Source organism: Neomonachus schauinslandi, chromosome 2 (genome assembly GCF_002201575.2).
Source record: "Neomonachus schauinslandi chromosome 2, ASM220157v2, whole genome shotgun sequence".
Lineage (NCBI taxonomy): Eukaryota > Metazoa > Chordata > Mammalia > Carnivora > Phocidae > Neomonachus > Neomonachus schauinslandi.
Window position 1 is genome coordinate 7,352,633 of NC_058404.1, and position 18,912 is coordinate 7,371,544.

The 18,912-nt window shown below is 39.6% G+C and overlaps 1 protein-coding gene across 1 annotated transcript; it reads left to right on the top strand.

Annotated features, from left to right (window-relative positions):
- The first annotated feature begins 8,315 nt into the window (after nt 1-8,315).
- Nucleotides 8,316-13,901, top strand: LOC110584258 (beta-defensin 130B-like). Its single transcript, XM_021694276.1, has 2 exons — nt 8,316-8,373; nt 13,720-13,901. The coding sequence occupies exons 1-2, from the start codon at nt 8,316-8,318 to the stop codon at nt 13,899-13,901; spliced, it is 240 nt and encodes a 79-aa protein (XP_021549951.1).
- The last annotated feature ends 5,011 nt before the right edge of the window (nt 13,902-18,912 follow it).

Sequence of the window (18,912 nt, forward strand, 5' to 3'; positions counted from 1 at the left end):
TGTCTCAACGCACCCAGATGCTGAGGGGGTCCGCACATCATCTGGGGGCAGATGAGAATTAAGAGAAGTTGCAGGACTCACAGCTACCAACACATGGATCTCAACAACCAGTCTGCAAACCCCCACTATTCAGTTCCTTCATGAACCCCGGCGGCCAGCCTGAGTGCTTGCCGATGATCCCCCGTGTGCCCCTTCCCCCAGGCCCCCCCATCACACCAGAGCTCAGCAGCTGTTGGACAACGTAGCCTTGGTAGGAGGTGCACAAACTGTGAAACCTCTCCTTCGGGGGAGGGGGGTAGCTTGTGCCCGTCTTCTGGCATGTCAGCACACTGCCCTAGAGAAAGAAAGGGGTGGGTGATTCTCAGTAGGGGTGCGACATAGTGGGATAGGCTCGAGAATAGTCTTTGGCTCCACACTGCCCTTCAGGCCCACTGGGACACAGGAGGTCCCAACTTCCAGAACCACTAGGGCAGGGTTTGGGCTTCCAAGGCTCCAAAGCAACCTTGCCCCAACACCTTTGGGTGTCCCCACCATTATGCCTCTGGGGGACATGGCCCATGTCAGGGTTCTCATGCATTGGTGTCATACGCCCGGAGTCCCCCCGGGCTATAATGCACACTACTTGTTCTACTGGTCTGGACTCTTGGGGGTCACCGTGCCCCCATGGCTCCACTAGGCATTGCCCTAATGGGGGCTCTCTGTGCTTGGCCCCACAGCCGCAGTAATTCTCTGCCTGGGGCCCACAGCTCTCCAGGGCATCTCTGAAATCTGGCGGGGGGGGCAGCTATGCCCCCACAGCTTCGCTATGACGCCTGCTGGAGCTGCTGCTGAGGCTGCACGAGGGCAGGGACAGAGCCTACAGTGTGAGGTGGCACCAGGCAGCAGACGGCTCCTCCTATGAAATCATTCCACTCCGGGGTGCTGATGGCAGGCACAGCCACTGTGATCTCTGAAGTGCCTTCAGGAGTTATTTTTCCACTGGACAATGGGCCCTGCCATCTGCCGAGATGTTGACTAATCACCCATTGTCTTGATGAAGAGCTCCCAGTTTTTGTTGAGGTGGCCCATCCTCCCTAATCTCCTGCTCTGATTTGGCCACAACCTTTGTGTTCTCTCCCAAACAGGCTTTCTCCTTCCTTTCCAAAGGGTAGGCTGAGAGTTTCTAAATTTTTAGGTTGCGCTTCCTCTCTGGTTAACAATTCTGTCTTTAAGTCATTTCTCTCCTTTTGCCTTTCACATAAGCAGTGAAGAGAAAAAGGCCACCCCTGCAACACTTTGCTTAGGTATTTCCTCAGCCAGATATCCAATTTCATGGCTCCTAAGTGATGCCCTCTGCAGAACACTGGGACACGAACACAACTCCGCCACATTCTTTGTCATGTTTGGATGGAAATTTCCTTCTTTCTCCAACATGTTTCTCATTTCCCACTGGGACCTCAAAGAATGGCCTTTGCTGTCTGTTTCTACTAACATTCTGTTCAGGGTTACTTGGATTCTCTAAGAAGACTGAGGTTTTCCCCGCACTTCTCTTTTTTTCTGAGCTTCCATCTGCATCACCTTTAAAGGTCCTGTTCGTGGCAGTGTGGGCTTTCTCAAAACTCCTCCAGCCTGGGACCAGTTCCAAAGCCAGTTGCACATTTTCAGGTGTTTGTCACAATAGCATCTCCATGTCTTGATATCTATTTTCTGTCCTGGTCTGCTTGGGTTGCTATGACAAACTACCATTGACTGGGTGGCTTATAAATAACAGAAATTTATTTCTCACAGTTCAGGAGACAGAAATCCAAGATGGATTTGCCAGCATGGTCGAGCTCTGGTGTGATCCCCCTCTAGATTGCAGACTGTCTATGTCTTGCTGGATCCTGACATGATGGAAGGGACAAGCACATTCTCTAGGGACTCTTGTAATGGCATTAATCCTATAAGAGTTCCTGCCTCGTGACCTAATTGCCCCCCCCCCCAAGGTCCTATGTCCTAATACCATCCCTTGGGGGGGAGTAGGATTTCAACATATGAATTTGGGAAGGGGGGGACACAAACATTCAGGCAATAGCTGTGTCACTGTCACATTTCAACTGACTATTTCTGTAGGTCTATTTCTGTACTCCGTTCTATCCCATTGATCTACATGTCTATCCTTACATCAAAAGTACCGTCTTGATACTACACATTTATAGTAAGTTTTAAAAATAGTCTAAGTCTTCCAATATTCTTTCTTTGCCAAATATTGTATACCTTTGCATTTCAGTAAAAGATTTTTATAATTAGCTTATCAATTTCAAAAAAGACATAAAATTGTGCTGGGATTTTGGCTGGCATTATATTGGATATATAGATCAATTTGGGGAGAATTGAGATCTGGGCTGTAACCAGTCTTCTATTCTGTGAACACTGTATGTCCCACCATTCATTTAGGTCTTCTATAATTCCTTACTTTAGTGTTCAGTAGTTTTCAGGAAAAAATTTTGCATGTGTATTGTTAGATTTATCCCCAATTATTTCATGTTTTTTAAAACTATTGTAAATTATGGAGGTTTTTATTCTTCCAGTCTTCAGTTGTCCATTGCTTGCATAGGTAAACACAATTGACTTATATACTGTTTCCTGCAAACTTACTAAACCCACTAATTATTCTAGTAGTTCTTTGAGATTTTCTACATAGAAAATGACACCATCATCTATGAATAAAGACAGTTTATTTCTTTGTTTCTGCTCTGTAGAAATGTTTTTTATTTTGCTGGATTTATTGCCCTGTAAAAAACCTCCAGACATAAGACTGTTGCTTAAAATTTTTGATAGGTATTGTGAACAGGTTAGTAAATCCTTATTTATTTACTAGTTTGCTGAGTTTTTAATCATAAATGGATGTCGATGTTGTCATCTGTTAGTGCTGTATGTGTGGAGATGATCAAACATTTTCTCTTTTCTCAGTCTGTTGATAGGCTGAAATATATTGATTAATTTTTGAATGTTGTAACAATCTTGTATTCCTAGAAAATACCCCATTTGGTTAAAATATATTATCCTCTGGATACACTGATGAGTTAAATTTGCTAAAATTTTATAAATGATACTCGCATTCATGAGAGATAGTATCTATTTTAAATTTTATTTTCTTGAAAGACTTTGCCCTGTTTTGGATTAACATACAACTGGCTTCAAAACAAAACAAAACAAAAACAACCAAAATTAGTTGGTAAGTCTTCTCTCACATTCTAATTTATGGAAGATTTTTGCATAATTTGGTATTATTTATTCCTTAAAATCTTGAAAGACTACATTTACCAATGACACTCTCTGATCTTGAATTTTCTTTGCTGAAATGCTTTAAATTGCACATTAGATTTCTTTAATAAATATAGGACTGTTCATGTTACCTACAACTTCTTAAGTAAGCTTTGGTAGTTTGGGTTTTTCAAGAAATTTGTCTATTTTAAATAAGTTACAGGTTTCCCCCACTATCCCCAAATAGAGTATTCCTATGAAACCTTTTGTAAGCTAAAATAACATAAAATAACGAAAAACCCCTTCTTGTTGAAAGGTCACATTACTCTACTTTCCTTTTATGAAAGACCTACATTAGTACAGGAGTGGCTTTTTTTTTTTTTTTTTTTAGTAAAAGTGAAAATCCTCTTCAGGTTTCTTTTGGTTAGGTACTAATGTATAATAGACTTTAAACTAAAAATGGTTTCAAGAGACAAAGAAAGTCATTATATAATGATAAATAGGTCAGTCCATCAAAACAATATAAAAATCATAAATATTTAAGCACTCAACATCAGAACACCAAAATATATATAGCAATAACTAACAGAACTAAAAGGAGAAATAAACAGCAAGACAGTAAGTTTGGGGCTTTAATATCCCACTCGTAACAATGAATAGATCATCCACACAGAGAATCATTATGGAAATACTGGATTTGAACAATGCTATAGACCACATGGACCTAACAGACATACATAGAACATTCTATCTGACAACAGCAGAATACACATTCTTTCAGGTGCACATGGAAAATTTACTGGCATACCATATGTTTAGGCCATAAAACAAGTAAGTATTAGTAAGTTCAAGAAGACTGAAAACATGCCAAGTATCTTCTCTAACCACGGTGGTATAAAACTCAAAATTAGTAACAGGAGGAAAACTGATGAATACAGAAAAATTAAACAATACTCTCCTGAATAGTCAATAATCAAAGAAGAAATTAAAGGGGAGATTTAAAAATATCTTGAGAGAAATAAAATGGAGACACAACACAAGAAAACTTATGGGATGTGGCAAAACCACAGGAAGTTCATAGCAATAAACATCTATATTAAGAAACAAGAAAGAATTCAAATAAACACTCTAACGTCACACCTCGAAGAACTAAAAAAAGAAGAACAAACTAAGCCCAACGTTAGCAGAAGGAAGGACATAATAAAGATTAGGGCATAGATAAATGAAATAGAGAACAGGAAAACAATAGAAAAGATTAACCAAACTGAGAGTTGCTTCTTTGAAAAGATAAAATTGATAAAGCTTTAGCTAGACTAAACAAGGGAAAAAGAGAGAGGATCCATCAACAAAATTATAAATGAGAGGAGACATTACAATTGGAAACAGAAATAAAGAGGATCATAAGGGGCTACTGTGACAACTATACTCTAAAAAATTGGACAACCTAGCGGCACCTGGGTGGCTCAGTCAGTTAAGTGTCTGCCTTTGGCTTGGGTCATGATCCTGGGGTCCTGGGATCGAGCCCCACATCGGGCCCACTGCTCAGTGGAAAGCCTCCTTCTCTCTTTCCCTCTGCTGCTCCCCCTGCTTGTGTGTTCGCTCGCGTGCTCTCTCTCTTTCTCTCCATCTCTGTCAAATAAAATCTTTAAAAAATAAAAAATAAAAAATCAGACAACCTAGAAGAAATGGGTAAATTCTTAGAAACATACAACCTACCAAGACTGAATCAGGAAGAGATAGAAAATCTTAACAAACCAATTACTAGTAAGGACATTGAATCAGTAAATAAATGAAGAAAACCCATAACCAGATAGCTTCACTGGTGGATTTTACCAAATATTTAAAGAAGAATTAATGACAATCCTCCTAAACTCTTCCAAAAAATCAAAGAGGAGGAAATACTCCCAAACTCATTTGACAAGGTCATCATTACCCTGATATCAAAGCCAGAAAATAACACAAGACTACAGGCCAATATCCCTGATGAAGATAGATGCAAAAATTTTCAATGAAATACTAGCAAACTGAATTCAGCAGTACATTAAAAGGATCATTCACCATCGTCACATAGGAGTTTTCTCTGGGATGTAAGCATGGTTCATGACATGCAAATTAATAGATGTGACATATCAAATTAGAAGAATGAAAGATAAAAACCATATGCTCATCTCAATAGATGCAGAAAGAACATTTGTCAAAATTTTATATCCATTCATGACAAAAAAAAAACCTCTTAACAAATTAGGAATAGACAGAGTAGCTCAACATAATAAAGGCCATATGTGACAAACCCACAGCCAACATCATCCTCAATGATGAAAGTTTGCAAGCTTTCTGCCTAAGATCAGGAACAAGACAAGAATGCCCACTTTCTCCACTCATATTCAACACAGTACCAGAAGCCCTAGCCAGAGCCATCAGGTAAGAAAAAATAAAAGGCAGTCAGAATTGGAAAGGAACAAGTAAAATTATTTTTATTTGCAGATTACAAGATTTTATATACAGAAAATCCTGAGGACTCCACTAAAAAACTGTTAGATCAAGTTAGCAAATTCAGTGAAGTCGTACAAAATCAACATAAAAATTCAGTAGCATTTCCATGCACCAACAAAAAATTATCTGAAAAAGAAAATGATTCTATTCACAATAGCATCAAAACCAAAAAATAATAAAGTACTTTTTGCAGAAAAATAGACACATAGACCAATGAAAGACAATAGAGAGTCCAGAAATAAACCCCTGCGTATACAGTCAACCAGTATATGAGAAGAAAGCCAAGAACATTCAGTGGGGAAATGATAGTCTCTTCAATAAATGTTGTTGGGAAAACTGGATAGCTACATGGAGAACAATGAAATTGGACTCCTATCTTACAGCACTCAAAAATTAACTCAGAATGGACTGGACTTAAAATAAGACCAGCTACTGTAAAATTTCTAAAAGAAAACATAGGGGAAAAGCTCCTTGACATTCGTCTTGGCAGTGACGTTTTTGGATATGACACCAAAAATACTAGCAGCAAAAGCAAAAATCAACAAGCGCGACCACATTAAACTACGAAGCTCTGCACAGCAAAAGAAATAATCAACAAAATGAAAAGGCAACCTATGGAATGGGAGAAAACATCTGCAAACCATATATCAGATAAGGGGGTAATATGTATGCACATATAAATATATAAAGAACTCACTCAACTCAATAACAACAACAACAAAAATAAGCAATTGAATTGAAAAAAATGAGCAGAGGAAGTGAACAGACATTTTTCCAAAGAAGACATGTAAATGGCTAGTAACTTACCTGAAGAGTTCCCAGCATCACTAATCATCAGGAAATGCAAATCAAAACCACAAAGAGAGATTATCTGTGACCCCTGTGACAAGGGCTGTCATCAAGAAGACAGGAGATAACAAGTGTTGGGAAGATATGGGGAACAGGGAGCCCCAGTGCACGGCCCGCAGTATGCAAAATCGTTTAGCCACTCTGGAGACAGAGTGGAGGTTCCTCAGAAAACTAAAAACAGAAATACCATATGACCCAGCAGTCCCACTTGTGGGTATCTATCCAAAGGAACCGAAAACAGGAATTTGAAGAGGTATGTGCACTCCCATGTTTATTTCAGCGTTACTCACAATAGCCAAGATATAGAAACAATCTAAGTATCCATAAACAGATAAAGAAAATGTGGTGTGTGTGTATATATATACATATATATTTATATATATACAATAAAATATTATTATATTATTCAGTCATGAGAAAAAATGAAATCCTGCCATTTGCAACAACATGGATGGACTTTGAAGGCATTGTGCTGAGATAAGTCAGACAGAGAAAGGAAATATTATATGATATCACTTACATGTGCAATCTAAAAAAGCTGAACTCAAAAAAAAACAGACTATAATGGTGGTTACCAGGGGCTGGAGGCTGGGGGAATTGGGGAGATGTTATTTAAGGGTACAGACTTACAACAAGCAAGTATGTTCTGGAGATCTAATGCACAGCATAGTGATTACAGTCAATAATACTGTATTGTAAACTTCAAAGTTACTAAGAGACTAGATCTTAACTGTTTTCACCACAAGAAAGAAATGATGATTGTGTGACCTGATAGAGGTGTTAACTAACACTATGGTGGTAATCATATCACAACATATAAATGCATTAAATCAACTCACTGTACATCTTCAATCTTGGCATGTTATATGTCAATTATAAAAAATAAATTAAATAATAACACACTAACAAAAGACATGAAATGAAAAAATAATTTAGATAAATGTATCATTAAGCCATTGATCAGTGGTAAATTAGCTTTAGAAGACTTGGTTTTAGGTCAATTAATTCTTGGCCCAAGGCATGTTCTTAGATTTTCAACACATCGATTCTATATGGAGGGGCAGGGTGAGAGGTTGGGAAGTCTCTTGAAGCTGTACGCAATCTTTCGACAATAAATGGTTATTAAAGAAATAGTGTGCTCTTTATCTTTGATCTTTTAACTCTCCTGATCTCACCATCCTTGTCATGTGGGACAGTTACACAAAGGATTAAAAATAGATGAAAAAACATTAGTTTTCAGTGTGATCTAAGCTTATTTACCTTCCAGATACTATTAAGAACATCGTACGTATATGACACTAGTCTCTTTTTTCAGGAATAACTTAAAAATGCAACTTCTTTTTTTAAAAACAGTCCTTAGGCAATTGTCTTATCCTTATTGTGGAAAAGAGTGTATTGTGGAAAAGTTCCCTTGCAAGTCAGAGTACTTTTGGTAACAAAGACTTTACACTCATAGGACCTTACTTTTTGGCCTCCTCCAAAAGACGACTGGCCAAAGGCCCTGGCCTCTGGGGGATTTGAGATCCAATAGGAAAAGTAAAGGGTTAACCATCTGGTTTCCTGTAATTAGGTTAATTTGTCACCAAATTTAGAGACTCCAGGGTTTGGAAATATTCCAACGGAAGTTGTTTTATTTTCTTACTTGTTAAGCTTCACTGACCAAAAGGAACCTCAGTCCCCCAGAAGTAAATAAAAGGCCCTGTGTTTCACTATCCCTGATCACTCACCTTTCTACTGGGCATTCCACCATGAGACTCCATTCCCTTCTTTCTGTGCTCTTCCTCTTTGTGACTATAATACCAAAAGGTAAGACGGTGAATAATTGTAGGTTTCTTAGGAGGTCCACTGGGATGCTCAATGATACTGTGGCGATTTTAACTCAGACCCTAATGCTCAGCCTTAGGGAATCAGAAGTCCATCATGATCATCTCCCTTAGAACTGATGAGGCCAAAAATGCAAAACCAAAGATTTCCATCGACAGAAAATGAGATCCAAGAGCTCCATGCTTAGAAAGTAGGGCCCAAATAAAGATAGAGGTGGAGAAGCTGTGACATATGACTTAAAGCTTAGCAAACAAATCAAGTAGCCTTTACCAGGCCCCAATCTCCAAAAGGGAGAGTGCAAATGGCAGCTCTTGGTTCAAACTTGGCTAGTGAATGGAAGTGATGTAGAGTCTACTGGTGAGGAATATTTGTGAAGGGTAAAAGTTAGGTCCTTAAGACAGAGCTCCACAAGAAAGGATTGCATTAAGTTATAAAAAAGCAACAGGGAGTAGGGGAATTTGGAAAAAGCATAAACAGTGGAATAAAGCATCAGCGGCAAAATTTTAAGCATAGGAAAAATATGAAGAAAGCATTTTAAGAATATGAGTTATATTTTTAGGACCCATGATTCAGAAGTTTGAATATGAAAATGTAGAATCAAAGGAAAAGGGGAATGTGGTTATCTTCAGGCTGGTTCAACCAGATCCTCATAAGAACTGATAATTCCTCTCTCCACTGTTATGACAGGATGTTCGCAACTCTCGAAATAATGTCTGTGGTCATTAAACACAGATGAGGTCTGGATAACTCTCTTACTTTGTTGGTTCATCTCTAAGATTCTTTTAAGTATAATCAACAATACTCACTTGTTTGATCTTTGCCTCCTCTGTGGCTCTCTTGGGATCTACCTGACATACAGTTGTCTCCAACTGAAGGAGTTCACGTAATTCTCATTTGGTTCTCAGTTTTGTCACAAGAAGACACAGCTGCAGGGACACACACTTGCAGTGACATCTAATGGAAAATCATACAATGATCATGCCTTAAAATTAGAAGGCAATTTAATGGTGAATTCTTTAATTTTACAGATAAGAGAATCCATGTCTACCTAAAAAATATGATTTTGCTGGTCAACTGGTAGTGGCAACACTGCAGCTAGAACCATCTTTAATCTGGGTCAGTGTTGGTTCCATCAATCTACAGGTGTGGATATGCCCATGAAATGTAACCCTGATTTCTCTCAGAGTTTTTACCTCAAAATCTCTTAACTAAATATTGAGGAATCTAAGGAGATCCCTATATTTCCTCTTTTGGAAGATATAATGTCTGTTAAACATCTTATTTCACTTACCTCCATATTCTTGCCTTCACTGTTTGAGCTAAGCATGTCAAATGGGCTAAATGTTCTGCCATTATTGTTGGCCTATTAATCCTAGTCTTTAGATTCTCCTGATCTCTGTTCCTTAAAATCAGATAAACTGCTCTCAATTCTGAAAGCATTTGCCATAAGAGAATTATGGCTGCACAGTTGATGAGCGAATAGGATTTGCTCATGCTTGCCCTCCACCAGCTGAGCTAAATTCAGCTCAACGTAAATCACTGTCTCCTCCCCAAAGTCAGAGCCCATGTTACTAGCTGGGTCTTTTTTTAAAAAAGGTTAACAAGGGACAGATCTCCTTGAAGTAGACTTTAGCCAAAACTCACCATTCTAGTGGGAAAAGGGACAACAATAGTTCTGGTGTATGAGGGAAGCACATTGAGAAAAAGGCTGTCCTGGGGCGAAGGCCAGAAATGATTTATGATAAAATAGGATTCTAGGTAATCTAGGCCTAACATTTAGAGAAGTTAACACAATAATGACAAGACTGGATACTCACAAAAATAGTGCATCCAAAAGTAAGATAGTAGTAGATACTCGATAATCTAAAACAGACTGAGGCCAAGAGGTTTTAGAAGGAATAGAAGAGAGAGAATGTGTGTGGGGTCAGAGAGTACCTTATTGCATTCAATGGCAACAAATATTTACTGAGCACCTCTTCTTATTCACACGCTGGGTCATTCACACCACACCCAGGATACGATGGAGTACAAAAGAAAGTCTCTTCCCACTATAGAAGACAGACATTAGTCAAATGATTACACAAATGAATATATAATTATAAATTTTAATAAGCATGATGGAGAGGAACAGAGTACTACGAGTGCCCCTAACATGTGGTCATTGTCTTGTTTGCAACGTTGGAGACTTCCTTGAGGCATGCCTTTTGAGCCCAAAACAGAAAAGATAAGTGTTAGTTGATGAATCGCTTGCGAGATGCAGTGAACACTGCTGGCAAAGGAGGATGCCAATGCAATGTCACTGATGGAGAAGAGAGCACAGTGTGCCAAGGAACTGCAAGAAGGCTGCCGCGTTAGTTGGGTACAAACTAGCACTAGTTTGTACTAGCAAATGTGCCAGGCGTTTCATGGAATTATGTGAAAGTAGAAGTTGGCACCAAGGCTAAGTCTGTAGGGGGGCATTTTAAGAACAAGGAGGACAAGGCAGTCAGACTTTATACTTGGGTAATAGAAATTACTTATCTAAATCACACAGGGGTTCTCGATTTATGCACACGAACTAGGCTTATGAATGGGTTCTCAGCAGCCTGCAAGCTTGACAGGTCCCCTTGACACACCTTCCCTTTGTTGCACCATTTCAATGGTCCTGTCCTCAGAGTCTGGCTTCCTGGTTCCACTGCAGAAGGAGTTTCAAATTTACAGTAGCTTCCTAATCCTGGGAGAATCTAATTCCTAATCTTGGGAGAATCATCTTTTGAGGTAAACACCTGGAATTAAGCCTGACAAACCACCAGCAACTGTGTGAAAATAGAGAAAATGTATAAATAACAATCATAAGGAATTAGGAAATCAAAATTCCTAACTTTTCCATCTTATAATTCCTGTGACCTAATGGTAAATAAGCCAGATCTAGCTCTCTGTGGATTCTCTAAGTCATGATCATGCTCAGACTGTGCTCTCTCTCTCTGTCAAATAAATAAATAAAATATTTTTAAAAAATCAAATAAAAAAGGTCCCTGTTTTCATGAAGGAAATTTCCCCAAAGAAACTACATAATCTAAACAAGAAAATGTTGGTTTATCAACCTACAGTCCAATGAATATTAAGTGATCACTACTCGAGCATATATTTTCATATGTCTCTCAGAAAGAGTCCATGACATTCTAGAAAAGAATATATACATATTTTGCATATATGATATATATATGTATGTATATATATATATATATATATATACACACACACATGCATATATCTGCTTGAGAGTAGGGGCATAAAGAGGTTAGAATGGCATAATGCTTTCCTTTAAAAGATTTATTTACTTGAGAGAGAGAGAGAGAGTGGGGGGAGGGGCTGAGGGAGAAGGATAGAGAGAATCTCAAGTAGACTCCTTGATGAGTGTGGATCCTGACTCAGGGCTCAATCCCACGACCCACGAGATCATGACCTGAGCCAAAATCACTAGTTGGATGCTCAACTGACTGAACCACCCAGGTGCCCCAGAATGGCATAACTGTTAAATTGCTTGATTAGCTCCCTGAGGATTAAGACAATTATAGCATTCTTCTTATACTAACTCTGGAGAATAACATAATATTTACACAGACCACATTGGACAGGAGCAGAGTACAGCGTGAACTCTATATTACCTACAGAAAAGAAAACTGCCAGTCTATTTCTTAGCTGATAAAGTTCCAGGAAGAGTCCACCCCATCGAAACCCTGTTCCCCACCTCCCCCCACCACAAGAAATAGAACAGCTAATAACTCAGTGAGTTCTTATGCTGAGAAAATCATGTCCTTTTTGAGGTTAGATGTATGTTCTCTTATTTGGTCTTTTATTTTAGTGTGATTCTAAGTTGTCCCCATTTCACGTATGGAAATGTATGTTGTGATGCCATATGAAGTAAGCACCTACATCTTCTTTTCCCAACAGCAATGATTAAATACGTATCCCTTCTCCCACTGCATCTAATATAACCATTATAACACATTAATATCATATAAATTCCGAAATCTATTAGATCATTCTCTTCAATTGTTCTATATATCTACGATTATGCCAGTGAGTGAAAATAAGTGTCAATTCTCTCCCTTCCTTATGAACCAGGTAATTTAATATATACCTTCTTGACTTGATGTAGTGCCTGGGAACGAACATATGCCCTAGTCAATGTTAGAAGGGAGATTATAACTCTTGGGCTTCCTGTTCAGATAACACCTCCTTAAATCAAGCTTCGTATTCAGTAGAGAGCACATCACTGGAAGGATGAATTGCTCTGATCCTTTTGATTCAAGCAAGAGGCATCTGCCAAGAAGAGAGAATGGTGCTACCCTAGACCACGGACCGTATCAGGAAGTTGAACTTTCCAGTACAATGCGTGACAAGACTACCCTGCTGCTTCTTATTTTCGTTAGGACACCTGAAAATGTCCCCATATGTTACACTGAGCACCTGGATGAGATTATCAGGGACTAACGTCTATTAATGAACATGAATAGAGTGTGTCTTTTATGTAACGTCCACTGGGATCCACAGGGTAAAGAAGGAACCCTCATTACACCTGAAAGGCTACCGGAAGAACCCGAAGACTATAGGAAGCTCCTCCCTTGGGGTACACACTTAGTTACGTGCTTCTCAGTGGCCAAATGAATTAGAAAAACAGATACACTTAAGGAAATACTTTTCAGCTTTTGAGAGAAATTCTTTTCATATATCTACAGATAAGTGGCATTTGACAACATAGAAAATGTGTTGTTTACCTAGTCCTGCAATGGGGAAATTAGGTAAGGTGGACTCTACAGGATTGGTAAACTCTCTATAAAAGGTGCTAGACACATTCCATAGGATAAGGATGCTGTAAGCATGGATGGGGTTATCAGCACAGATAGCAGACGGAAGGATGGATACTTCCTTTGAAATCGTGCTTTTTAGTGAAGGTATTGGCATTTGGTGCAGGACAGTTCACTAGGTGGGAAATCAATAACCTTGTTCTTTACCAAATACCAAGGATACCTCCCCAGTCCTGGTGGCAACAATAAATCGATCCAACATTTCAAAATGCACTGCCCCAGATGAGGACAACTCTCTCGAAGCTTCTAGAAATCAGCCTGCCCACTCCAAGATGTGTATAGTCCTGCACTCTTAGCCCTCCTCCCCACAAAAAGCACCCCTTTTGCTGAAACACCTGATCTTTTCCAATAAGAAATACCATCTCTTCTATCCCAAGGCCATCCTTCTATAAATTTATTGCTCTGTGTGCATGACTAATAATTTGATGGTCATTTAATCTGCTGATGATTTAATGATGTCAAATCTCTTTCTGTGCAGCAAGGACTGGCGTTATTCCGGGGCAGAAACAGTGTGTTCTTTTGAAAGGGGTGTGCAAAGACGGAGGATGCACCACCATAGACGATACCATTGGTGAATGCAATGATGAGAAAAAGTGTTGTAGAAAGTGGTGGATATTTTTTCCCTATGCAACACCAGTTCCCAAAGGAAAATCTCCTTAGTGGGAACAAACTAGAAGCCCTTCAAACTCCAGAACACACGGATAAGTTTTGCAGAGCCCTATTTAACCTGCCTTGTTTGTCTCCCTTGACTGGAAATAAATGTCCTAAATCCACATGTACTTATCCCTGGGGAATTTCTTCCTGATGCACATAAAAGCCTCTTAGGAACTACAAGACAAAACTACATAAGAGAGGAATCTCATGCCCTCAAGGTATTTATAGAACATTTCTTAAAAATGATAAAGATTGGGGCGCCTGGGTGGCTCAATTGGTTAAGCGACTGCCTTCGGCTCAGGTCATGATCCTGGAGTCCCGGGATCGAGTCCCACATAGGGCTCCCTGCTCAGCAGGGAGTCTGCTTCTCCCTCTGACCCTCCTCCCTCTCATGCTCTCTGTCTCTCATTCTCTCTCTCGCAAATAAATAAAAAATTAAAAATAAATAAATAAATGTTAGTTATTTAAGAAAAATGATAAAGATAGAAACTTGAAATAGGCAAAAAAGTAAGGATATGAAATAGCAGTAGGTTATGTTTGATCATCTCAAGTGGATTATCAACCTTCCACACCACCTGATTCTGGACAAATACCATCGCATGACTAATAGAGACATCCGGGAGTGATGGGGATGAAGGTATCCTAGCCACGTGGTCTTCCGGACACTGCCCCTGGGAACTAGGCACACTGCACCAGTCTCAGCAACACCGGCCTGAGGCTGGCCTCCCCTCCTCGTCAGACAGCCCCGGGGGACAGAACAGGACAGCTGCTCCCGGCAAGTAGGCTCTCTGCTCAGGGGAGCTGGATTGCTGACAAGCTGAGAATCTAGCATGCCCTGGTAGTCCTTTCTAGATTCACCATCAGATAATTCCACCTGCTGGCTGGACTAATTCCCACCATAATCCTAATAATTCTGGATAATTTCTACTTTATGGCTAAGCAAATTCAAGGGCGAGAGGCCAGGAATGTTACATGACATGAGGTCCACAAAGATGGAAACAATTACCCCACAAACAAAATTCAAGGCTTTCTTTTCTTTTCTTTTTTAAGATTTTATCTCTTTTATTTATTTGAGAGAGAGTGTGTGAGTGGAAGGGAGAGCGAGAGAGGATCTGAAGCAGGCTCCACGCTGAGCTCAGAGCCCAATGCGGGGCTCCATCCCACAACTGTGAGATCATGACCTGAGCTGAAGCCAAGAGTAGGAAGTTTAACCGCTTAACCAACTGAGCCATCCACGCGCCCCAAGGCTATTCGTTTCTTGACCAGATAAATGTCTTGCACACAAAAGCTCCCTTCCTCCCTACCTGTGTGGCCAGGATACTACATCACGATCTTCTAACACCCTGTGTTGATGACGGCGGGGTCTTGAATCAGTCATATTTAAGTTAAAACTGTAGTTCCCTTGCTTACCAGTCACATGACTCTGAACTATTTATTTAACCTTCATTTGCCTTAAAATTCTTCTTCAATAAATGAGTGAAATAAGCAGTTTAACTTCTGGGCTTGTTGTAAGGATTAAATGAGATCAAGTACACAAAGCACTTGGAGCAGGCACGGTGAGACCCAAGGGAGGTCGGCCAACAGTCGTGTCCCTTTTCTCTTGTCACTGAAACCCCAGCGGGGAAAGAAATCATTGTACTTTGACTATCTATTTAATATCTTACCTCTGAAATAACTAGTGGAGATTGCATCCTACTCTGCTTGTGTAGGCCTGTAAGTGGGATCCGGTTGTGATGCTATATTACTCTTCACTCGGGCAATCAGACATTTCAAATGATGCCCCAACTTGGTCTAACCTAGACAAAGGGCATAGGCTGTTCATGTCAGTCCTTCTGAATTGAAAGACAGGAGACACTCTGAAGTATCATTAATGTTCCAGTCAATACACTGTTAACAAAATATACTGGTTTCAATTATGGGTTATTGCATTTTTCTACGGCTAGTGATTTCAAGTTGCATTTTGTATGTGTTTCCACATATACACACTCTTGGTTTGAAACCAAGAGTTACTCTGTGCATTGGTGAGTATGTGCCTAGCAGCATTTTAAATAATAATACAGAACCTAAAGGAAACCTTTGAAATCTTTATGGGATCTCAAGGTCAGGAAGAACAGAGAAGAGCCGAGGATCTGGGAGAAATCATTTCTCAGAGATGCTAGCCATCCACCACACCATCAATAAAATAAAATTCTAGCTTCCTTTGTCCTTCACTCCCTCCCCTTGATATTGTTACTTATTTTAATCTACTATGTCATGAGAAAGGATTATCTAATGCTACTGAAATGTCAGCTCAATTATCAATCCTGATGAAACTTTCTTTTAATTTTTTTCTAACTTTCTTATTTAATTTTGGTTTTCATAGGAGAAATCAGATGTATTTACTAAACAGATAAAGTTTTGAATATCAGCAGGTAATGGTAATTATAATACAAACTATAACTTTCACAGATGTTGCTCTGGTTTCTTCTGAAATATCAAAGAAATAGTTGTTTCCCCATATGTTCTTTCAATCTTAATTATATTTTGTGGCATTATTTTAAACTGGTAATCTATGCCTCATATGATAATATAATAACAAGTCAAAGTACTATGTCAAAGTACTTTGACTTGTTATTTGCATCATAGCATCACAACCGGATCCCACTTACAGGCCTACACAAGCAGAGTAGTATGCAATCTGACTAGTTATTTCAGAGGTAAGATATTAAATATTTTATTGTAATTCAAATATGTTTTCTGGAAGAGGTAATAATAATGAACAGTTACCCTTTGCTAATATGCTCACATATTATCAGCTAGTGGTTAGCTACTGCATTATTTCAGAAGTGCTGGAAACAGTATTAAAGAATATCAGTTAAATATTCAAGAATATCAGTGATTTGGAATCAGGAGGCCTTGACTCTAGATTCCAGGGCAACAATGTCCAATAGAACTTTCAACGATGATGGGAACTCTCTACTTCTGCATTGTCCACTGGCCACACGTGGTTACGGAGCATTTGAAAATGTGGCCAGGGACTGAGAGGATGACTTTTTATTTTATCTTAATTAATCTTAATGTAAATAGCCACATGTGCTTAGTGACTCATGTCACAGGGCAGAGCTTTTGAGCACTGGGCCTGTGCAGTGACACACGAATGAAGGACCAGGGCTCTGGACCAGAACGAAGTCCACCTGCACTCAAATCTCAACTCCATTCCCACTAGTTGACCCTTTTGTGCCTCAGTCCTATTCTGGAAAAACGAGGACGACCGTAGCATTTTCTTCATTGTTATGAGGATCACATGCACTTGCATATAAAAAGTTCCAAGACAAGTTTTTGCGTTTATCCTGAGGGCAATGCTCACTCATCCTGGGTTCTCTGGGGGTGATGAGGAACGTGAAGGGGAGGGCCATTTGAGACCCTGGGTAAGCAGCTCCAGTTCCTTCCTAGTTTCATCCTAGAAGTCACCTTCCAGTCCCTGAAACTATTACATTAGTTTTCTTACGAGTTCAAAGAGCTCTGTCTGGAAGGTACTGAGACTCACAACTTAGGACATGATTTTCTGCAAGGAAAGTTACACTGGATAAATATGTTCCCACACTCTGAGGAAACGTTTGAGAATTAAAAAAATCACAAGCCAAAATTTGTCAGCTCCCTTGTGAATCATCTGGAGACATTTTATCCCTAAGCTGCCTATATGATTGATACCTGTCAGAACTATTAGGAGCGTCCTTGAAACAAGAAAGGAATGCACAAAAGAAAAGGATCATGTTTTGGCTGAAAGGACACAACCTCGAAGGTAGACTCCATACCATGTGGGAGCAAACTGGAAAATCTCTGGCTGAAATGAGCCTCCTCTTCTCAGCCTGGTATTCTCCACAAAGAATAAAATACTATACATTGGAAACTCAGTTGTGTTGACATGATTCCTATTCTAAAATCTGAGTAGCCTTGGGGAGTAAGAGGACCTTTAAATCTTCCTTCTTTCACTGTGAATCAGTTTTATGATATTGTTTTCTTCCCAGCCTGACCTATGATCAAGCCACTCAGAAGATAGGAATTTGGGGGGAACCAAAGAAGACACTCATGCGTATCTCAATGCTGGTGCTTGGGGGAGTGAGACTGGGCATCTGAGCTAAAGGGAGAAAGGTAAGTTTAGAAAGACTTAATCACACTTGCAGCACATGAGGAAAGGATGCTTTGGTCAAGCCAACTAGAGGCTGAGAGTGAAGTACAACTTTGGGGAAATATTAGAATAATTGGCAATAATAATGCAATGAGTTGCCTTTTCTTACCACTCCTTACTTTTCACCTGATAAAATCCCATACATCCCTTCAGGGATAGTGCAATTGTCAGACCTCTGCTTAGCCTTCCCCTGATGCACTCCAAATCCTTCTCAAAAGCCAAATCACTCTCTCTCCTTTATGTTTCTATACACACTGCACATACCTCCACTGAGGTATTCACCAACTTCAATTTGGCTCAGAAGTTTCTCAATTTACGGAGTCCTTAATGTCTCATTATTATTTTCACAGCACTCTGGACCAAAAGAAATACCTAATGGTTTTGTTATTAAGTAATTAGTTCCAAATTACTTAATAAGTATCTATGTTCTGACAACATAGTAACCATTTGAAAAAATAATGCACACAAATTGAAAGGAAAAGCAATATTTAAATATAACTTTTAAATAAGCAACCTACTGGGACACCTGGGTGGCTCAGTCGGTTAAATGACTGACTCTGGGTTTAGGCTCAGGTCCTTGAGATCAAGTCCCGCGTCAGGCTCTGCGCTCAGTGCTGAGAGTCTGCCTGGAGGTTCTTTCTCTCCCTCTGTCCTTCCCCCACTGCATGCCTGTGCACACTCCCTCTCTCTCTCTCTCAAATAAAAAAAATAAATCTTAAAAAAAAAAAGCAACCTACTGACTAAATGTATCTGTGTGGCTATGGGGCACTGAACAGCTTCTCAAATCTTGGACACAGATTAGACTCTACCACCCTCATTTCCTGCTCCACGTTGGTTTTGCATGTGGCT